Genomic DNA, 24,012 nt, shown 5'->3' with positions numbered 1-24,012 from the left:
TGACAGATGGGTCCTCTCCACTGTGTCTCTAGGATACAAACTAGAATTTCGGGAGTTTCAGAGTCTTGTTTTCTGAGATCAAAAGATAAACGGGAATGCTATGGCACCCTGGGTATTCACAAAAATACTGGCCCCACCTCTAGCCAGGTTAAGGGCACAAGGCATAATAGTCTTGGTATACCTAGACGATCTGTTGTTAATAGACCAGACAATGGCTTGCTTAGAGCAAAGTGTATGCATTACAACCAGATACCTGGAAAGTATCGGTCAATCACCAAGGGGGCACCAAGACTCTCTCAGCGCAGAGAGAGGTGATCCATATTCTAAATTGGGCATGGAATATTCCTTTCTGCCCATCAACAGTCTTCATTCCGGGATTAGACTTGGCAGGCAGATTACTTAATTTGCCAGCAGTTATTCCCAGGGGAATGGTCTCTTCACCCTGATGTTTTTCAGACTGTTTGCCATAGATTGAGGACCCCGGACGTAGATCTTCTAGCGTCCAGATTCAACATGAAGTTGGTCAACTTTGTGTCCAGGTCAAGGGATCCACATATGTGCAGAACAGATGTGTTGATGACCCGGCCGGATCAGTTCCCACTGATCTATATATTCCCCCCCCCTATTCAGTTTCTGCCAAAACTTCTTTGCAGGGTCAAGCTGGAAAGAGCTGATTCTGGTAGCATGGCCCAGAAGGTCATGGTACGCAGAAATCATAATGATGGGCAGTGTAAGACCCATGGTTCCTTCCACTAAGGCCAGACCTGCTCTCGCAGGGGCCAATATTCCATCCTACTTTACAAGTGCTAGATTTAACGCCCTGGCTATTGAAACCCATATTCTGAAGAAACGTGGGATTCCAGGTCAGTTATCTCTACTTTGATTTAATGCAAGGAAGCCAGCTATACTATATATTATAGTCTGAAAGGCTTATGTTTCCTGGTGTGAATCCAAGGGTTGGTACCCTCAGAGATGTATCATAGGCAGAATTCTTGCCTTTTTACAATTGGGCGTAGAAATGAAGTTGGCTTACTTTTAAGGGCCAAGTCTCAGCTTTATTGGTTTTATTTCAAAGACCGCTTGCTACGCATTCTTTAGTCCGGAGTTTTATGCAAGTGGTGATGCAGATTAATCTGCCAGTTAAATAACCTTTTGAGCCCTTGAGACATGACCTTAGTTATGTCAGTGCTATAAAAACAGGCATTTGAACCGATACAGCATATTCCCTTAGTCCTTCTGACAAGAAAGCTAGTATTTTTAGTTGCTATATCCTCAGAAAGGAGGGTTTCGTAATTGGCTGCTCTTTCTTGTAAAGAGCCATATTAGATTTGTGATAAGGACAGGGTGGTGTTACGCCCTCGTCCTGGTTTCTTTTACCAAAAGTAGTCTCAGATTTCCATCTGAACCAAGATACTGTCCTGCCATCGTTTTCCAAAACCATGTTCCAGGGAAGAAAAGTCACTACATTGTCTTGATGTGGTAAGAGCAGTGAAAATCTATTTAAAGGCAACTGCTCAGATTCGTAAGACTGTCTTATTTATTCTGTCAGAGGGTTCTAATAAATGACAGGCAGCGTCAAAATCCACTATCGCTAAGTGGATTCGACAAGAAATTCAAACGTATTATTTAAGGGGTAAGATTCACCCCTTTCAAGTTAAGGTGGACTCTCAGGTCGGTTAGTGCTTCTTGGGCAGTGTCACCAGGCCTCCATAGCTCAGATCTACAAGGCTGCAACTTGGTCTTCAGTACATACATTTACAAAATTTTATCAGGTGGATGCAAGAAAGTATGAGGATATCACCTTTGGGCGCAGTGTGCTGCAGGCAGCAGTATGTCCTCAGGTCTGGGGATGCCCTACGGGTTGTCTCTTCCTCCCCTAAAATAGCATTGCTATGGGACGTCCCATTAAGTTATTAGGCTCTGTGTCCCATGTTGCACGATAAAGAAAATAGGATTTTTATAACCACTTGCCTGTAAAATCCCTTTCTTGGAGTACATCATGGGACACAGAGGTCTCACCTCTTTTTGGGGTTGCTTTGATACAAAAACTGAGGTACTCCTGGAAGGAGGAAGGGTTATATAAGGGAGTGAATTTCCTGTATTGGGTATACCAGTGTCAACACCTGAAGGTGGCCCATAACCCTTATTACATAGGCTCTGTATTCCATGATGTACTCCAAGAAAATGATTTTACCGGTAAGCTTTTATAAAAATCCTATTTTTCTCCCTGCTCTGAGAAACTTTCCTTTCCTTTTTTCAGTTTTTTTTTTTTTTTCATAAGACCGCTAGCTGCTACACATGTTTGCAACTTCCAGCTTGGTGCTGAAACTTTGTGTCTCTAAGGTTGCTTCAGGTCCTGGATGTTTAGCTCTCACCTTAGCACATAGTTGAGTAGTCGCAGAGTGCTATACAGGTCCAGGGCCATGGTCAATTTGCTGGTGGAGTCCTGTCCCTGAAGACCTTTAGGGGGTATGCCCATTGGGAGGGTAAATATTATTCAGGTTACCCTTGCGCACCTAACACTGGGACAACCATTGATGAGTACCTAAGGTTTCCTATTCTGGAAAACCCCCTTGTGCTTTACTATACTACCCCCCCCCCCCGAATTCTGCAACACATTGCATTTTTAGCGCCAAAACACTTGTTGCGTGGACTGCAACTTAGTGGAAGGGCAAGGGCAACCCTTGTTGATAATGTTTCACTGTATATGGTTTTTGTATGAGTGCCAATAATGAACTGGGACTAGGTGGCCATTAGTCCCTCCGGCTCTGCAGTGGTCTGTGAGTAACCCTCCTTCATGATTTCTCTGTATACTGTACAGCAGTACAGCAGCCTGTGCTGACCTATTCTTGCATGACCGTTAAACCCTACCACTCTGCGATTGTTCTGGCCCTTGTTGGTTCTGTCTCACTTGTATGCCATTTGTACATTGCCTTATAGTGCCCTTGTGTAATGCTCAGCTGTTTACTCCTGTTGGTCTGTGAGTGACCCTTGTTGGATTTGCGTCACTAGTATAGTTTGCAGTCAATGGTGATCTAGTAGTGGGATGGCTTTTATCGCCTCCAGTTTCACTGATTGTGCCCCAAGTTAACCTAGTCACAAAACGGTCAGTAACCCCTCCTGCTCTGTAGTGGGTCCTCGAGTACTCCTTGTAGATATGGTCTCTTTCGTATTGTTTGTATGATGGTCTAAGGCAGGGCTCGACAAAACCCGGGCGCCAGGTCGCATTGGCGACTAGAATTAGCGACCTGGCGCCTGGGGCAGCACAGCTGGGGGTATCCTGTCTCCGTGGACCTCCCCGGCGTGATTGCGTTGGGCCGCGCCGCCGGAGGCCAGTAATTGAGCCCCCGGCTTTGAGGCCTTCTGTGATCCTATTCCTTCAGGAATCTGGCGCCCTCTTGTGGTGGCCGTTGGAATTACAACCAGCAATGCTAATGGAGATATCTCCTTCCATTTACTTGGAACACCTAAACACAACACACATTATATATATATATATATCTCGCACACTTTTTTTTTTTTTTTTTTTTTTTTTAATTCTAACACCCTAGAGCAGGGGTTGACAAATTTGCTTGGAATCTAGGCTCCAGCTTAAAAAGTTAGGAGCCAGGTCCGTGACGGCGATCCGGACCTGTCCCTGGCCTGACATGGAGACGAGTGAGGGGAAGATAGCAGCGCCGTCGCCGCCCCCCGTCTCCAAGTCATTGCCCATAGCTCTTAGAGGGACATTTTTTTTATTTTTTTATTTTTTATTTTTTTTTTCCAAATGACAATTTTTTTTTCAATTGCATTTTAGTGTAAATATGAGATCCGAGGTCTCTCTGACCCCAGATCTCATATTTAAGAGGACCTGTCATGCTTTTTCTATTACAAGGGATTTTTACATTCCTTGTAATAAGAATAAAAGTGACACAACATTTTTTTTAAAAGAACAGTGGAAAAAAAAAAAAGTTAAAATAAGCAGAAAAAATAATAATTTTTAAACGCGCCCTGTCCTGCTCGCATATAAAATCGGTGTTCGAACCACACATAGGAGGTAGCGCCGTGATCGGTAGAGTGAGAGCAATAATTCTAGCCCCAGACCTCCTCTGTAACTCAAAACGTGCAACCTGTAGAATTTTTTTAAACGTCGCCTATGGAGATTTTAAAGGGTAAAAGTTTGTCGCCATTCCATGAGCGGGTGCAATTTTGAAGCGTGACATGTTGGGTATCAATTTACTCGGCGTAACATTATCTTTCACAATATAAAAAATAAATTGGGCTAACTTTACTGTTGTCTTATTTTTTTATTAACTAAATTATTTTTCCCAACAAAAGTGCGCTTGTAAGTCTGCTGCACAAATACGGTGTGACAGACAGTATTGCAACAACCACCATTTTATTCTCTAGGGTGTTAGAATAAAAAATATATATAATGTTTAGGGGGTTCTTAATAAAGGGCAGAAGAGGCAGGTAATATAAAACAGGCAGAGGAAACTTTGCAGAGGAAATTAGCATTGCTGGTTTGTCATACCAACAGCGACCACAAGAGGGCGCCAGATTCCATAAGGAATCATAGGACCGCAGAAGGCCTCAAAGCCGCGGCCTAAATTTTCGGCCGCCGGCGGAACGGCCCGACGCGATCACGCTGGGGGGGGTCCACAGAGACAGGATACCCCCAGCTGTGCTGCCCCAGGCGCGAGGTCGCTATTTCTAGTCGCCAATGCGACCTGGCGCCCGGTTTTTGTCGAGCCCTGCCCTAGAGAGTAAAATGGTGGTCGTTGCAATAATGTCTGTCACACCATATTTGCACAGCGGACTTACAAGCGCACTTTTTTGGGGGAAAAATAATTTATTTAATAAAAAAAAAATAAGGCAACAGTAAAGTCAGCCCAATTTTTTTTTATATTGTGAAAGATAATGTTACGCCGAGTAAATTTGATACCCAACATGTCATGCTTCAAAATTGTGCCCGCTCATGGAATGGCGACAAACTTTTACCCTTTAAACTCTCCAAAGGCGACATTTAAAAAATTCTACAGGTTGCACGTTTTGAGTTACAGAGGAGGTCTGGGGCTAGAATTATTGCTCTTACTCTACTGATCGCAGCGATACCTCACATGTGTGGTTTGAACATCGCTTTCATATATGCGTTCGCTTCTGCACGCAAGCTTGGCGGGACAGGGCGCATTTAAAAAAAAAAAAAATAATAATTTTTACTTTTTTCACTGTTCTTTTACAAAAAAATGTGTGTCGCTTTTATTCCTATTACAAGGAATGTAAAAATCCCTTGTAATAGAAAAAAGCATGACAGGTCCTCTTATATAAGAGATCTGGGGTCAGAGAGACCTCACATCTCATATTTACACTAAAATGCAATTTAAAAAAAAATCGTCATTTGAAAAAAATAAAACAAATAAAATGTCCCTCTAAGAGCTATGGGCAATGACTTGGAGACAGGTGGGGGGGCGGCGGCTATCTTACCCTCACTCGTCTCCATGTCAGGCCAGGGACAGGTCCAGATCGCCGTCACGGACCCGGCTCCTAACTTTTTTAGCTGGCTCCTAGATTCCAAGCAAATTTGTCAACCCCTGGTCTAAGGTGCTTTGGTCACAAGATAACTTTTATCATCTCCCATGCTGTTGGTTCATGGGCAGATTTTACTGTTTCTTTCTCACTCGTCCAATGTTTGATCTCTGAATACAAATACTTGAAACAAAAAAACATCTGAATGTCCAAAGGCCACAGGTTGAAAATTCGGTTTGTCTCCACTGGATTGGTGGACCTTCACACTGCTCTAACAGCTTCTCTCCCCTGGGATCATGGCTAAGGGAAGCGTCTGACCTGTACAGGAACTAGTGGGTCTCATGACCTTCCATGGCACACTAAAATCCTGCATGGCATCTGCCAGATCGGTCATTGCTTTTCCTTAGACCTTAGTCTTTGGGGAGCTCTGAAATGCATATTGCGTGTTCCCTTCGTCCAAATGCTTCTTCACTACCTGATTTTTATTTATTTATTTATTTTATTTATTTTTTTGCTGGGAGTATGCAACTTTTATTTTCTGTTCCTTTTTTTTTTTTTTCTTGGTTCTTTCCACTGCATCTTGGGTAATGCTTGAACCTGTTAATTTTCCTGGTTCAGTAGTGGAATTTTGAACAACCTTCTTCTGAAAGAATAGTTTACTTTGCTTATGCTGGCCATAAACTATAATAAAAAATCGGCCAAACCCATTTTTGAAAAACGAACATTCGGCCGTGAGCACAAACGATGACGCCATCATGTAATGACCGATAAATCGTTCAGTGGACATAAATGATTCCTTTTTTTTTTTTTTTTTTTTTTTTTTGTGCAGACAATTTGGACGGGAAACACATTAACCTTTCAATTTATCGTTCGTTCAGCACACATTTTCAAACTTGCCCTTTGTTATTTCGGCTCAAAAACGCCCCAAAGATTATCAATTTTGTGCCCATTAACTGGCCGAAAAACTAACAAACTGTCTAAATGTCCAGATTTCGGTTGATTTTTTTTTTTTTTCCCTATAGTGTATGGCAAGCATTAGTGACTATCAGACTGTGTAGGCCCCTGGGAGCTCTGGCGAGAACCTGAATATTCAGATCTCAGTGATTGGACCATCTCATTGCATGGAGTGACTGAGCTTGCTAGTAAGCACAGCCCTGTTTAAGGTTTTGTTTCTAGGTCCTAGGGAACCTTTTCAGTAGATACCCTGGTGACAGTTCAACTAGATCCATGCCTTTCCTTCTGAAGCTTCTTCCTTGGCTGCTCTGCAGGATCGAGATGGGAGGCATTTCGGTGATTCTCATTGCATGGCCTTCTATATATAATGGCCTAGGAGGTTGTGATATTTGTATCTCGTCCAACTCCTGGCAAGCTCCTTGTGAGACCACCTAGACTGTCTGGATCCTTTGTCACAAGGGCTACCACCCAGCTTAATTAAAGCTGTAGTCATTCACAACACAAGCTGACCAGTTTCCATTCTCTGTTACCCTGAATCGCAGGCTGCAGCTCTAGAACCTGTGTAAACTAGATATCAGAGATTTGTCTGGCAGCTTGGGGGGTGGGGGGGTGCTGTGTGAGCTTTGAGATTGCTCAGGAGAGGGGGCGTAACAAGCAGTGAGCACCCAGAAACCTCTTGGTTGATTTCATTTGTTAGCTAGGCTGGTGGGCTAAGCTAGCAATCCAATACCACTACTCAAAAACCAATACTCATAAAAAAAGGGAGTGACTGCAACAAAGAACTGCCTGAAGGATCTTCTGCATAAAGCAGTTGCCTGATCCATCTATGCCACAGAGAAATGGTGGATTGCAAAGCTGGTTTCCTTTTGTGGGAATTATAAGTGACAGAGAATCCTCTTTTCCAGCAGTAGCTGAGAGGTAAACCCGCACATCTAGGCAGTGTAGGGAAATTTCTTTTTGATGTGCTTAAGGTGAGTGAGACAGAAGAAAAATTCTCGGTTATGGGGAAAGGCTGATGCCACCTTATCCTTGTGTAAGATCAGCTAGGGTTTTTTTGTTTTTTTACAGAACCAAAGCTGCATGCTCAAACGCATACTTCGCTAAGTCGACTCCAAATAGGATCACAACCTGGGTAAAGGTGGAAAGGGGAATATCCCAGCTGGGTTCAAACCGGGGTCTTTTGAAGTCAGATGTCTGAAGTTTTAATATCAGATTCCAGAGTTGCTTACAGGAAGGGCTACTCAAAAAAACCCTGTAGGGTAGTCTTAGATAATGAATTTATGGCCTAGACTAAGATCACAAGGGCTGAGATTTGACCCTTGTAGGTGATTCAAGGCCATATGCGGATTCAGGCCTGACTTCAGAAAAGTTAGGATTCTCCCCACAGACTGTTTGCCTTTGGTGAAAATTTCTTACTTGCACCAAGCAAAGTAAGTCTTCTGTCTGCATTGGTAGATTTCCTAGCTTTTAACAGTGTGGGTATTACCAAATAGAGACCTGTTTATCAGACTTGGTCTTTAAAGGCCATGCTGTCAGTCAGTCACTGTGAAACAGGCTGGTAATTTGGACCTTAGGATATGAGATTCGGTCTTATAGTAGATCTGTAGATACGTTTTTTCAGGTTAGAGCACCACATCCACTTGAGCCAGTTTGGTGCTATGAGGATCACTGGGAGTAGACAATAGACAGGCGTCACCAGAAACCCTTCCGGTTTAGGGACTGCTTATTCATCCTATCCCTCTTATTATCTACACCAGTCATGGGATGATTTTTTGCCTATGGGATAATTTACAGTGCTGTAATATTTCACATCTGCTAGCTGCCATGTACGTAGTGACGTGGAATCTTCCTCCTGCAGCTCTACATTCCCACTGGAGAAAGTCTGTCTCCTCACATGCCCAGCAATGTTGTGGTCCTGTCCTAAACAAGATTTAGGTTTATTATTTTTATTTTTTTAAGCATCCCTTCACCACGCCCACAGTTTTGGAAAATAACACAGTGGAAGACAGTGGTCATCTGATCGCTTAAAGATATTTTGGAGCTGGTTTTTAACTGTTAGGCTGTACGGAAGGTGCTGCTCTTGCCAACTTTTTATTTGCAGTTTTATTCACCAATATATTTGCAATACCACTTAGGCAAGGCAGCCAGCTGAATGTATGAAAACCTTTTTTTAACTGTTGGATATGATGCACTTACAGCAGGCAAAATAAGTATTGAACACGTTAAGGTGCTATTGACATTTTCACCATATGTCGATAACCCATGCAATCCATACATACAGTAACCAAGACTAATGTGTTCAGAAATTAACCACTTTCAGACCGGACCATTTTGCTGGTCAATGACCAGAGGTCTTTTTTTTTTTTTTTTTTTTTTTATTTTTTTTTTACACAAAGTTGTCACTAAATGATACATTGCTCACACATGCCATGGTTATATGTGGAATTGTACCCCAAAATACATTCTGCTGCTTCTCCTGAGTACGGGGATACCACATGTGGTTGACTTTTTGGAAGCCTAGCCTAGCCTAGTACGGGGCCCCGAAAACCAAGCACCGCCTTAAGGATTTCTAAGGGCATACATTTGTAATCTTACTCCTCACTACCTATCACAGTTTTGAAGGCCATAAAATGCCAAGATGGCACAAAACACCCACAAATGACCCCATTATAGAAAGTAGACACCCCAAGCTATTTGCTGAGAGGCATGTTAAGTCCATGGAATATTCTATATTTTGCCACAAGTTGCGGGAATATTACAAACTTTTATTCATTTTATTTTTATTTTTTTTCACAAAGTTGTCACTAAATGATATATTGCTCACACATGCTATGGGCATATGTGAAATGACACCCCAAAATAAATTCTGCTGCTTCTCCTGAGTACGGGGATACCACGTATATGTGGGACTTTTTGGGAGCCTAGCCGCGTACGGGGCCCCGAAAACCAAGCACCGCCTTCAGGCTTTCTAAGGGCGTAAATTTTTGACTTCACTCCTCACTAACTATTAGTTTTGAAGGCCATAAAATGCCAAGATGGCACAACCCCCCCCCCCCCCCCCCAAAATGACCCCATTTTGGAAAGTAGACACCCCTAAATTTAGGGGTACACTAGTGAGACTCAAAGGTAAAAAAGCACCTAGGCTGTCAGCGACTGTATCAAAACGCTACAAAAAAAACTGTTAGCGATCGCAGGGATCAGGCCTGACTCTGCGAACACTGCAGTTATGTGTGTTGTGTTTTGTAAGTGACAGTGATCGATCGATACTGCACTTGGGTGGGCTGGGCTGGGCTGGGCTTGGCGGAGGGGCTAAACGCAGGTGCTAGCAGGTATCTGGGCTGATCCCGCCAACAATACGTTTTAGGAAACTTAAACTGCTGGTGACGCTAATATAGATCTGATCAGATACTATATTACTAAGGGAGGTGTATGCTTTGTGCGTGGGTGTTAGCAGTACTGGCACTAACCTGACGCTGCCTGGGGCGACGCAGACCTTATCTGACCCTCAAACTTATATCACCCGCCGGGGGATCAGGGGGTTAAACCTTTATTAGGTAATAAATGGCGGGTGCCCTGAAACTATAAAAAAAATAACTAACCAACCAGCGTCACCTGTAACAGTTATATTGTGATCACTGGTGAAAGGGTTAACTAGGGGGCAATCAGGGGGCTTTATGCGGTAGTATATGGGGGTCCCTGGCGCTATAAAAAGCTGAGGCGAACCTAAATACCTGCCTAACTAGCGTCACCTGTGACACTAATATAGCAATCAGAAAAACGATCGCTTATTAGGCTGGGTTCACACTGGAGCGATGCGGGAACGCCATGAATCCGCGGCGGGTTCCCGCATCACACTGCCCTATGCGAACTGCTGGGAATGTCAGTGAAATGTTAATGACACCCCCAGATCAGTTCGCATATCGCAGTGCGATCTGCAAACTCGGACAGGAATCGGATCGCATGGTGTGAACACCCATGCGATACGATTCTGCTGCGGACCAAAAAAAGGGTCCCGTGCAAGTTTGCGGCGGGTGCGATGCGAATTCAGCCATACTATCTGTATGGCTGAACTCGAATCGCACAGAGATCGGATGTGATTTGCACTGCAGTGCGGTGCGAATCACATCCGTTCTCATAAACCGCTGCAATGTGAACCCAGCCTTAGTGACACTGGCGACGGGGGGTGATCACGGGGTTAAACCTTTATTGGGGGGGTTAGGGGGGTACCCTAGAACTAAAGGGGGCTAACCCTAACTGCCCTAACAGTTATTACAGTCACAAATGACACCAATGCAAAAAAAAAAAAAAATGCAATTGGTGTCACTGTGACTGGGGGTGCAGGGGTGATTGGGGGGGTGAAGGGGGGGTGAGAGTGTGCCTGCCATGTTCTACTGTATTGTGTAGTGTTGGTGCAACTCACCGATCCTCTCTCCTCGGTGCCGGAACGAAAAATACCGACATGGAGGAGAGATTACATCACTTCCTCTGCCCGTGTTTACATTACAGGAGAGGAAGTGATGTCACGCTGCACTTCCATTCGTCAGGAGCGATCGCGAGGGGGTGGCCATGAACGAATGGCCGCCCCCTCATCCTAGATCGCTCCTGAACGGATTCCGACCGCCGCTGGCACCGGGGGGGGGGGGGTCCCCCGATCGGGCCCCCCTCCCGCGTGAAGGCAGGGACGTACATGCACGCCCATATGCCTGCCCGTGCCATTCTGTCGACGTACATCGTCGTGCGGCGGTCGGCAACTGGTTAAGTTATGTGTAAAAAAATTGAATAACAAGTCACAGAATGTACCCTTGTGCCTAAGAGAAGCCAGTGTCAAAAATTTGACTTGAAAAATTTAATACAAACTAATCACTAGGACTGGATGGCTTATACTAGAGAGTCTTTAAAGAACTTAGCCAGATTGTAGCCAGACAGTTATTCCTAATTTTTATTGGCAGCTTAACGATGGTACTAGCTGATTGGTGGAAAACCAACATGACTTCCCTGTGTCATTCCATTTTGTTACACACCACTTAATTACTGAACATATTTGTTTTGCTTTCTTTGTATGGTTTGCATGGGTTGTTAACGGCAATTGGTGAACATTTGATGTCAATAGCACCTTTTAGAAAACCGGAGTTAGACTTACCGGTAACTCTTTTTCTAGAAGTCTTCCAGGACAGCCTTTGAGATATAGGGCTCCTCCCTCCAGGACAGGAAACACGTCAAGCCAATCAAATAAAAGGTGTGGCCCTCCAGGCCCTCCCAGTTTTACTCCAAGAACCGCCGGAAGGCTCTGAAAGACATAACACACTAACAATCACGTTAGTACACATCCTCACTACTTAGTCCAACTTAAACAACTTTGGGTGGGAAACCAGGCTGTCCTGGAAGACTCCTAGAAAAAGAGTTACCGGTAAGTCTAACTCCGGTTTTCTCATATCGTCTTCCAGGACAGCCTTTGAGATAAGCAAGGAGCTCACCTTCTCAGGGCGGGACCACTGCTTGGAGGACCTTACGTCCAAAAGTCTGCTCTTTATCAGACCATAAATCCAGACGGTAATGTCTTGCAAACGTTGAGTAGCTGGACCACGTTGCTGCTTTCCTCTCTGCCCACGATGCGGAAACCGCCCTTGTAGAGTGTGCCTTAACTAAGTGTGCCTGCTTCCCCTCTAACTCATAGGCTTTAACTATCGCCATTCGTATCCACCTGGCGATAGACGATTTGGACGCCTTGCAGCCCTTGCGGGCGCCCGAAAAATTAAAAAGTGAGTCTGACTTCCTGAAGACCCTAGTGGCTTCTAAAAAAATTAATAGACTTCTCCTGACGTCTAACAAACTTAAAGATCTCGCCTCGTCCTCGCCTGAGGTTGAGAAAAATGTTGGTAAAATAATATCCTGTGTCCTATGAAAAGTGGACACAACTTTAGGAAGAAAACTAGGGTCAGTCTTAAGTACTACCCTGTCCTCTAAAATTAACAGAAATGGCTCTCTGACCGAGAGCGCTTGCAGATCACTGACCCTTCTAGCTGACGTGATCACTATCAAAAATACAGTCTTTAGTACCATCCACTTAAGTGATGCTCCCTCTAATGGTTCAAATGGATCTTGGGTCAAAGCCCTAAGAACCAAGGCCAAATCCCAAGTAGGACAGGTCTTCATTCTCACAGGCCTGGATCTAGATAAAGCCTTGAAGTAGTTCCTGACAAATGGATTCTGCTGAAGGGAGGACTGAAGGAAAACACTTAAGGCCGCCACCTGTACCTTTAGAGTGCTGATAGGCCCAGCTCTACCCATGCTTGTAGAAAGTCTAGGACTGCCGGGACCCCAGGACTTGCAATCCCTTGTTCTCGCAACCAGGAATTAAACCTCTTTCCTACCTTGGCGTAAATTGCCCTAGTAACTGGTTTACGGCATTCTAACAAGGTCTTAACCACTCTTTCTGAGAAACCCTGTGATCTTAAGATCTGTTCTTCAGATACCAGGTCGCAAGCTTGAGCCTCTCTATCTGAGGATACAGGATCGGCCCCTGGGAAAGTAAATCCTCCCTGACTGGTAGAAACAGCGGAGGATGAACCGCCAATCTCTTTATGCTGGCAAACCAGGGTCTCCTTGGCCAAAAAGGAGCCACTAAAATGAGGTCCGTAGCTTCCGATCGGAACTTCTGCAGGACCTCCGCCACCATCCTTACAGGAGGAAAGGCATAACACAGGCCGAACAGCCATGGATTGGCAAGGGCGTCTATCCCCCTGGCCCGATCCTGTGGGTGAACCGAAAAAAATTGCGTCACCTTCCTGTTGCCTTCTGTTGCAAATAGGTCTATTTCTGGCCTTCCCCAGCATGACACAATCTCCTCGAACACTTCCTTGTTGAGGGACCACTCGTCCTGACCTATCTTCTGGCGACTGAGAAAGTCGGCCAGCAAATTCTGAGTTCCCTTCAGGTGAATGGCTGATATTGAGGACAAGTTCTTCTCTGCCCAGCAGAAGATTCTGTCCGCAATTACCTGCAGCGCGGGGCTTCTGGTTCCCCCTTGCTTGTTCAGGTAGGCTACTGCTGCCACATTGTCTGAACAAACTTGCAGGTCCCTGCCCTGTAACTGGGACTGGAAGGTTTCTATAGCCTTCCAAACCGCCAGAAGCTCCTTCTGGTTTGAGGAACGACCTGTCTCTAGGTTCGACCAGGTACCTTGGGCTAAGATTCCTTCTAGGTGGGCACCCCAACCCAGCGCACTGGCATCGGTTGTGACCACCACCGTAGCTTGTGGGGACCAGGGAAGCCCCTTGTCTAGGTTGACCTGGGCCCGCCACCACCACAGAGACCTCCTGACTGCCGAGGATAGGGGCATAACCTGATCCAGGCTCTGCTGCCTGCCATCCCAATAACGGAGCATGAGTCTCTGTAAAGGACGCTGATGATGCCTTGCCCAGGCCACCGCTGGAAAGCATGATGTCATCAACCCCAGGACTCTCATAACCTCCCTGATCTGGGCTTCCCGACCTGATTGAAGCTGGGCTACTGCCTGTTCTAGCTTGCTGATCTTCTCCGCAGGAAGAAATACCCTCATCTCCACTGAAGAAATCCTGTATCCTAAATACAGGACCTCCTGTGAGGGGGTCAACTGGGATTTTTCCTGGTTTATTAGCCACCCCAGTGAGCGCAGGAAACCCAAGGCCTCCTGTACATCCTTCTGCAGCTGTTGGCCGACTGGGCTATGAATAGTAGATCGTCCAGATATGGAATCACTGTTATAGCCTTGAGCCTTAATAGGGCCAGTGCCTCTGCCAGAACCTTTCTAAAAATCCTTGGTGAGGCTGAAAGCCCGAAGGGGAGAGCTCGAAACTGGAGGTGTAACACACCCGTGTTCAACCTCACCGCCAACCTGAGAAATCTCTGAGTTTCCCGATGAATTGGGATATGCAAATATGCATCCCTGAGATCCACGGTGGCCATGTGACAGCCCTGAAACAGGAACTTGGTTACCGAGAAGATTGATTCCATCCGGAACCATTTGTATTTTATGAATCTGTTCAGGGGGCGGAGATTCAGTATTAGCCTGAACTTTCCCGAAGGTTTCTTTACCACGAATACGAGGGAGTAAACCCCCAAGCCTCGCTCCTCCTGAGGCACCTGCACCAGTACTTCTTGGTCCACCAGATCCCCCAGAAGAAGACCCAAAGCCTCTGCCTTCTCTTGGTCCCTTGGTAACCTTGTTACTTGAAAATTTGGGAGGGGAACTGAACCAAACTCCAACCTGTAGCCGTTCCTTATTACATCTCGAATGAACGGACTTTCGGTTGAAGCATCCCATTGTGGGAGGAACTTCCCCAGTCTTCCTCCCACCGGGACGCAGGAGTCACTGGTTTTTAGGGGAGGGTTGAGGAGGATTGAATAAGATTCCTCCTCTGCCCCTTCCCTTGTGACCCGTCCAATTCTTTTTGGGGCGAACCTCCCTTTCCTGTTGCCTAGGGCCTCGAAAAAGGCGTTTCCCCTCAGGTCTCTTTTTTTCCTTTCTGGGAAAGCTTTCTTTCTATCCTGCGTGCGCTCTAACGCCTCTTGCAGGCCGGGTCCGAACAAATGGTCCCCTGAAAAGGGTAATCCACATAACTTCAATTTTGAAGCTGCGTCCCCTGACCAGGTTTTAAGCCAAACGGCCCTTCTGGCAGCGTTCACTAGTGCAGCAGATCTAGCAGCCAATTTGACTGATTCTGCAGAGGCATCGGCCAAAAACCCCACAGCCTTGAACAGTAGCGGAAAAGACTTCAACAGCTGTTGCCTAGAAGTGCCCGCAGAAATATGCGATTGTAACTGTGTAAGCCAACACTCTAAGTTTCTGGCCACACAGGTAGCTGCTAAGGCTGGTTTAAGCCCAATGGAAGAGGCATCCCAGGCCCTCTTAAGCAGCACATCTCCCCTCTTATCCATAGGATCCCTGAGTGAACCCATATCATCAAAGGCCAAATCTGTCTTCTTAGAGACTTTAGCCAAGGGAGCATCCAATTTGGGAACCTTGTTCCAGGGATGCACCGCATCCGTCTCAAAAGGGAACCTCCTTCTAAGGCTACCTGAAAAAAATGGCCTTTTTTCCGGTTGTTCCCACTCCAGCAGAATCGCCTCAACTAGCGATTTATAGACGGGGAATACCCTGTCTTTCATCACACTCGACCCCTGATACATCATGTCGTGTTTTGAAAGCTGGACCTGTTCTTCCCTGATCTCTAAAGTGTCATATATAGCCTTGAGGAGGTCACCCACATCGTCCAAAGACAGCTTGTATCTGGCTGATCTAATGGACTCTTCCTCCCCCTCTGACTCAGAAGTAGACTCTGTCCTAGAGGAGGCTAATGACCTAGGTAACCTCTCCCTATCCACCTCCTCCTCCTGACTTGGTTCGGATAAGGAGGGCATACTCACGGCCCTGGGTAAAGTGACAGAAGGACCCTGCACCCTATCCATCATGCTTTTAAATGACTGGAAGGTGGATGCTATCTCATCCTTCACGGACGTCAAAACATTGTGACAAGCTGCCACCGAGTCCTCTTTCACCAGGCTACTGACGCAATCCGGGCAAAGCGGCTTCTCCCAACCGGTGCCTAACTTAGCCCCGCACACGGCACATTTCCTTCTGGGCAAAGGTATCTGGGCTCTGTCCTGTTTGACCTAAAAAACAACGAAAAAACAGGGTCCCATTACAATACCACCCCTGACCACACCACTGTGCTTCTAGGGTCTGCCTAGGAAGTGCCCCCCTTCACCAGCAGGTTCTCCACCCCGGGAAGGTACTAAGGTCAGAGTGACCCCTCCACCCCCCAGTGTAAGTCCTGGTCTGCCCTCACCAAGCTTACCTGAGAGGTACTGGAGCCTGTTGAACCGGAGTCCACCTGCACAACTGTTCTCTCCATGGTTCCTGTGTCTCACTCAGTCTCTCTGAGCCTTCACACCGCTCCAGGCAACCCTGTAGTCACACCGCCGCGCCCAAAGGACTGAAACAGGCCCTGCGGCGCCCCCTGATGACGCGAATCCGGCGGAAGTGCGTCTCTCCCACTTCCGGATGCCGGAACGCAAAGACTCCGCCCCGACGCCGTGCGTTACTTACGAACGCACCGCTCACAGTACCCGAACGCCAGCCGGTGAAACGAACGTCTCTCGCCCGCCTTCCGACCGACAGGTACGAGCAGTTAGCGCTACAGAGGGGGGAGATTGCCGCCCATCGGGGTCCCGTTCTCTCCGAACGTTTAAATGGCAGCGGGGACTGATAGCTACCCACTCCTCCCTCCGAACGGACCGAGGGGTGCTAAGGGTCAGGTCCACCAGGTGCTCCCCCCCAGGACCAACCCCTGAGAAGGAGCTCCCCTTACCAGTTCCAACGTGCTCCTTCCCGTCCGGCAGGAAACACAAAAACTGAGGAGGGTCTCGAGGACCACACCTTTTATTTGATTGGCTTGACGTGTTTCCTGTCCCGGAGGGAGGAGCCCTATATCTCAAAGGCTGTCCTGGAAGACGATATGAGAAATATTTACCTAGAAAAATTATCTGTTCAGTACTTTATATTACCTGCTGTCTCGTTGTGCACTTGCACAGCTGGGTCTTTTTGTTTTGTTATAGTTAAAGCGGTCCTCCACCCTGAAGTGGAAGTTCCGCTCATCTGATCCAGGTATTATCCATGATAATCCAGGTATCTGCACCCACTTCCGGGACAAGACCACCGCAGATGACCCCCCCCGTTGTGTTCTGGGAAACACACAGTTCTCAGGACACAGCGGAGACCAGCAGAAATGCGCAGCGCGACTTGCGCATGCGCAGTAGGGAACCAGGCAGTGAAGCCACTATGCTTCGCTTCCTGATTCCCTGACAGAGGATGGCAGCGGGGGCAGCAGAGAGACGAGCGATTGCTCTTCATCTGCCGCCAAAATCGTTGGATCCTGGGACAGGTAAGTGTCAATTTATTAAGTCAGCAGCTGCAACATTTATAGCTGCTGGCTTTTAATATTTTTTTTTTTTAAGGTGCAGAACCACTTTAAGTATATCTCTCTGCTACCAAGGCAGTATTGGACAAGACAGTATGAAACATAGGATAACCTTCACTTTTCAAAACAATAGACTGATGTGTTTCTTAAAGCATACCACAGGTTTGAATGGCTTGCTAGTGTTTACAGCCTGCTGTACTGTAACACAATGGAGCAGTTTTAAAATGCCATCTTAAAACTTGACTCGAGTTGGCCATAGATCAAAATTTGTCCAGTTCAGCAGGAATCAGTCGAATTGCCATCTCTGGCCATTCCCATTTGTGAAAAGTTGAGCTAATGATCAACTTCTCAAGAACGAGAATTTCATTAAATGTTTTGTTCTTGCAGCACTGATCAATGTATTCTGAAGAGTCCTTTATCCACCTCAAATGTATAAATGGGAGAATTGTTTAACCACTTGACCTCCGAAAGGTTTAACACCCCAGACCTTTCTTTTGGTGGTATTTGATCACCGCTGCGTTTTTTTTGTTTTGCGCTATAAATGTTTCTCAATTTTGAAGAAAAAAAGCGTGTTTTACTTTTGGCTTTAAAAAAAAAAAGTAAAACATCAAATCTACATCAATTTAGGCGAATATGTATTCTGCTACATAAAAATCCCAGTACGTGGATATTGATTGGTTTGCGCAAAAGTTATAGCGTCTACAAACTATGGGATTTATTTATTTTTTCTTTTACTAATGGTGACGATCAGCGACTTATGGTGGACTGCGATATTGCTGCGGAAAAATCGGACACCTTACTGACACTTGAAACTTTTTTTTTTTTTTTTTGGTCGACCAGTGACCTTAGTTTGATCGGTGCTAAAAATATTATATGTGTGTGTATGTGTGTATATATAATATTTTCACTTGCAGTGTAGGGGTTAACATCAGGCGCGATCAAAGGGTTAACTGTGTGCCTAGCTAATGTTTCAGTGTAGTGGGTCCAGTGCTTTTACTAGTGGAAGGCATGGCTCGGTATTTAGAATGGCAGTCTGCCTAAAGATCAGTGGGTGTGGGTGGACATCAGGTCTGAGGGATCCCCTGATCTGCTCCTGCTGTGTAAAATCACAGCAGGAGCGAGCCGGAGGCACACACTTGAGCCCAAAACCCGGAAGTGCAGAATCGTGCGCCTGTGCGTATAATTCTTGATTCTGCACGGCTGCCCTGTAGCAGTAAATGTGCTATGCTGGTGGTTGGCAAGTGGTTAACCATTTCAGCCCCAGAAGGTTTTACTCCTTTCTGACCACTTTTTACAATTTGGCACTGTGTTGATTTAACTGGTAATTGAGCGGTCATGCAATGCTGTACCCAATTTAAATGTACGTCCCTTTTTTCCCCCCACAAATAAAAGCATTCTTTTGGTACTATTTGATCACCTCCTGATTTTTTTTTTTTTTTGCACTATACACAAGAGCGACAACTTTGAAAAGCAACTATATTTTCTGCTATAATATCCCCAAAAATGTTTTTAAACAAATTTCCTGTGTAAATGACACTAGCAGGGAAGGGATTAATACTAGGGGGCGATCAAGGGGTTAAATGTGTGTTCTAACTGTATGAGGATAGGACTGAGTAGGAGTGGGGACAGATTGCTGTTCTACTACTGTTTGTACTAGGAACAAACGACATGTCTCTTCTCACAAGCACAGGGATTTGTGTGTTTACACACACACACACACACATATTCCCATGCTGGCGCTCATGCGCGTGATCGCCGGCCACATGCATCAGGTCCCTTGCCGTGCAGTGGGCATGTGCTCTGGCACAGGGGAACCATTCTGCCCCTGTAAATGCATGTGAGCCGGTCGGGAACCAGTTAAACAGCCAGCTAGCGGATCAAAGAACAAAAAATAAAAATCCAGCTATGGTATGACGTTTGCGCAGATCTACAAGATGATATGCTGGATAAAACCTTTACAAGCCTTTAATCCTTCTACTTTTTGTTTAGGCATTTGCTCAGAATGTGCTGTCCCAAGGCAGATGTGATTCAAGCAACAGGGGATGCAGTTTGTATATTCCGAGAACTGCAATGCCTTACTCCACGCGGTCGTTATGACATCCGAATCTACCCCACCTTCCTTCACCTGCATGGAAAAACATTTGACTATAAAATTCCATACACAACAGTTCTACGTCTCTTCCTTCTTCCACACAAGGATCAAAGACAGATGTTCTTTGTGGTAAGATGCTTTCAGTGCCTTTTTTATGCAACTTAATTTGCCTTTTTGTAGAAATAGACAGGATTTTTGTGCTTTCTCTTTAAATAAAAGTGAAAATCAAATTATTCAAACAATAAGTGTAATAAACAAAGTCCACTTCATGCTAAAGTGAAGCTTGAAATCTTCCTTGACACCTTGTGAATCCACCACCAATGGTAATTTCAGCTGCGTACCAGAAAATGGGACCCCACTTGATGAGGTCTGTCTTGCCCAATGCATCTCAGGGAAACTGCAAATGATCCACCTGAAGCAACCCAGTACCACTTGAATGCACAGCAGGATCCATCTAAAATGTTCTGCCTTGCTCAGCCAATGTCACAATGTAGTGCTAATGCAAAGTCTCGCAATGTAAAATCGTTACTTTTTTTTTTCTAGAATGGAAAAGTGCTTGCATTGTATACAAGTGAGGCAGCTAGGTCTAGTGCATGTAATGATGTTAGCAGCTGATATGGCTGTTAGTGATGGGTTCAAAAGGTGTGTCACAGAAGATTTCAGGCTTCACTTTAGCCTGAACAGGACTTTGTTCCACTTTTTGGTGTTTGAGTCATTTGATTTTCACTTTTATTTAACCACTTGCCGACCGCCGCACGACGATGTACGTGCTATTTTTGAAGAGGGATATCTTGGTAACGGCAGCAGCTGCTGCCACAACCGAGATATCCGTCTCTTCAGGCGGCGGTCGGCTGTACGGTAACGGTGGTCTCCGCGGCGGATTCCGCTGTCGGCGGCGGGAGAGGTGCCACCCCCCCTCCCGCACCTTCCGCCGCTTACCGGAGCCGTCGGGAGTGGCGGAGGCGATCGGCTCCTTTCATCTGCTGGGCATAGAGATAATTGAGGCTAAGATGGCCCCCACTCGTCTCTATACCATAGGAGGGCGGAAGCGACATCAAAAGGTCACTTCCGCCCATACCTCTTAAAGGTATATTTTTTTTTAAATGTCAGATTTTCTTTTCTTTTCTTTTTTTTTTTTCTTTTTTTTTTTGCATTTTAGCCCAAATATGAGATCTGAGGACTTTTTGACCCCAGATCTCATATTTAAAGAGGACCTGTCATGCTTTTTTCTATTACAAGGGATGTTTACATTCCTTGTAATAGGAATGAAAGTGATCCATTTTTTTTTTTTTAAACAGTGTAAAAATAAATAAAATCAATTAAAATAAATAAGAAAAAAAATAAAAATTTTAAAAACACCCCATCACGATGAGCTTGCGCACAGAAGCGAGCGCATACGTGAGTAGCGCCCGCATATGAAAACTGTGGTCAAACCACACATGTGAGGTATTGCCGCGATCGGTAGAGCAATAATTTCTAGCCCTAGACCTCCTCTGTAACGCAAAAAATGCAACCTGTAGAATTTTTAAATGTCGCTTATGGAGATTTTTGAGGCTAAAAGTTTGACGCCATTCCACGAGCGGGCGCAATTTTGAAGCGTGACATGTTGGGTATCAATTTACTCAGCGTACCATTATTTTTTCACAATATAAAAAAAAATTGGGCTAATTTTACTGTTGTCTTATTTTTTTTTATTCAAAAAAGTGCATTTTTTCCAAAAAAGTGCGCTTGTAAGACCGCTGCGCAAATACGGTGTGAAAAAAAGTATTTCAATGACCGCCATTTTATTTTCTAGGGTGTTAGAAAAAAAACAATATAAAATGTTGGGGGTTCCAAGTAATTTTCTAGCAAAAAAAACTGTTTTAAACATGTAAACACCAAGTCTGAAAAAGAGGCCTGGTCCTTAACCACCTTCAGACCGGACCATTTTGCTGGTAAATGACCAGAGGTCTTTTTACAATTTGGCACTGCGCTGCTTTAACTGGTAATTGCGCGGTCATGCAATGTTGTACCCAAACAAAATTTGCGTCCTTTTCTTCCCACAAATAGAGCTTTCTTTTGATGGTATTTGATTGCCTCTGCGATTTTTTTATTTTTTTGCGATATAAACGTAAAAAGACCGCAAATTTTGAAAAAAAAATAATATTTTCTACTTTTTGTTATAGAAAAATCCAATAAACTCAATTTTAGTCATACATTTAGGCCAAAATGTATTCAGCCACATGTCTTTGTTAAAAAAAAAAGTCAATAATTGTATATTTATTGGTTTGCGCAAAGTTGTCACATCTACAAACTAAGGTTACGTTTTCTGGAATTTACGCAGCTTTAGTTTACGACTGCCTATTTCATTTCTTGAGGTGCTAAAATGGCAGGGCAGTACAAACCCCCCCCAAATGACCCCATTTTGGAAAGTAGACCCCCTAAGGAAATTGATAAGTGGCATGTTGAGCCCATTGAATATTTTATTTTTTTGCCTCAAGCGATTGAATAATGACAAAAAAATAATTATTATTTTTTTTTACACAAAGTTGTCACTAAATGATATATTGCTCACACATGCTAGGGGCATATGTGAAATGACACCCCAAAATAAATTCTGCTGCTTCTCCTGAGTACGGGGATACCACATATGTGGGACTTTTTGGGAGCCTAGCCGCGTACGGGGCCCCGAAAACCAAGCACCGCCTTCAGGCTTTCTAAGGGCGTTACAGTTTTGAAGGCCATAAAATGCCAAGATGGCACAAACCCCCCCAAATGACCCCATTTTGGAAAGTAGACACCCCTAAATTTAGGGGTACACTAGTGAGACTCAAAGGTAATAAAATGGCGGGTGCCCTGAAACTATAAAAAAAATAACTAACCAACCAGCGTCACCTGTAACAGTTATATGGTGATCACTGGTGAAAGGGTTAACTAGGGGGCAATCAGGGGGCTTTATGCGGTAGTATATGGGGGTCCCTGGCGCTATAAAAAGCTGCGGCGAACCTAAATACCTACCCTGCCTAACAAGCGTCACCTGTGACACTAATACAGCGATCAGAAAAACTATCGCTTATTAGGCTGGGTTCACACTGGAGCGATGCGGGAACGCCATGAATCCGCGGCGGGTTCCCGCATCGCATGCTTCCCGGCGGCAGTTCACACTGCCCTATGCGAACTGCTGGGAGTGTCGGTGAAATGTTAATGACACCCCCAGATCAGTTCGCATATCGCAGTGCGATCTGCAAACTCGGATCGCATGGTGTGAACACCCATGCGATCCGATTCTGCTGCGGGCCAAAAAAAGGGTCCCGTGCGAATTTGCGGCGGGTGCGACACGAATTCAGCCATACTATCTGTATGGCTGAACTCGAATCGCACAGAGATCGGATGTGATTTGCACTGCAGTGCGGTGCGAATCACATTCGTTCTCATAACCGCTGCAATGTGAACCCAGCCTTAGTGACACTGGCGACGGGGGTGATCACGGGGTTAAACCTTTATTGGGGGGTTAGGGGGCACATTAGAACTAAAGGGGGCTAACCCTAACTGCCCTAACAGTTACTACAGTCACAAATGACACCAATGCAAAAAAAAAAAAAAAAGCAATTGGTGTCACTGTGACTGGGGGGCAGGGGTAATTGGGGGGTGATCGGGGTAAAGGGGGGCTGTGAGTGTGCCTGGCATGTTCTACTGTATGTGTGGTGTGTTGGTGCAACTCACCGAACCTCTCTCCTCGGTGCCGGAAACGAAAACTACCGACACGGAGGAGAGAATACATCACTTTCCTCTCCTGTGTTTACATTACAGGAGAGGAAGTGATGTCACCGGACATTTTCATTCGCCGGGGAGCGATCGAGAGGGGGTGGCCATGAATGAATGGCCGTCCCCTCGTCCGGGATCGCTCCCGAACGAATACCGACCGCCGCAGGCACCGGGCGGGGGCCCGATCGGGCCCCCGACCGGCGGGCAGGCAAGGACGTACATGTAAGCCCTTATGCCTGCCCGTGCCATTCTGCCGACGTACATCGGCGTGCGGCGGTCGGCAAGTGGTTAAGTGGTTAAAGTGTGACGGCTCAACAATTCTGGGTTTATAACGTGTGGTGAATCTGTATCTGGATGATTTTGATTGCAGCTGTTGAGTACAGCCCAACAGATTTGTCAGAAAACCTTTTACTTTCAGAATTGACATGTTCTGTGAGACGCTATACTACAAAATACTTCCACAAATGTGGGCCATTGATTGCAACCAAGATTGCTAATTTGCACATAATGTATTTTTCCTAACACATTCATTCAAGACCATGTTGAAAAAAATGAATACACCCCAATGAAAGTCTTAAGAGCAAAGCTAAATTTTTAACAAAATCCTAATTAACAAGAATTCAACTACAGGCAAGTCTAATTATTAACGGGTGTCAGCAGACAGTTGATTATAACAAGGGCGTTACTTACCATGTTGGCGCCAAAGATTTTACCCACCTAAATGACCAGGCCAATTTTTTGCGATACAGCACTGTTGCT

At 45.4% G+C, this 24,012-nt stretch overlaps 1 protein-coding gene across 1 annotated transcript in view; it reads left to right on the top strand.

The window, feature by feature from the left end:
- The window catches only part of SSRP1 (structure specific recognition protein 1), a 196,805-nt gene that overhangs the window by 45,364 nt on the left and 127,429 nt on the right, over window positions 1–24,012 (top strand). The window contains 2 exon segments of the mRNA XM_077493187.1: window positions 19,407–19,430; window positions 19,432–19,638. Coding sequence (XP_077349313.1) covers window positions 19,407–19,430; window positions 19,432–19,638 — 231 coding nt within the window.

This window comes from Lithobates pipiens, unplaced genomic scaffold (genome assembly GCF_037356315.1).
Source record: "Lithobates pipiens isolate NorthernLeopardFrog02 unplaced genomic scaffold, aLitPip1_a1.2 Scaffold_19, whole genome shotgun sequence".
In the NCBI taxonomy this organism is placed as follows: Eukaryota; Metazoa; Chordata; class Amphibia; order Anura; family Ranidae; genus Lithobates; species Lithobates pipiens.
Note: the sequence above shows the minus strand (reverse complement) of the source record. Positions and strands in the feature narration are given on the sequence as shown.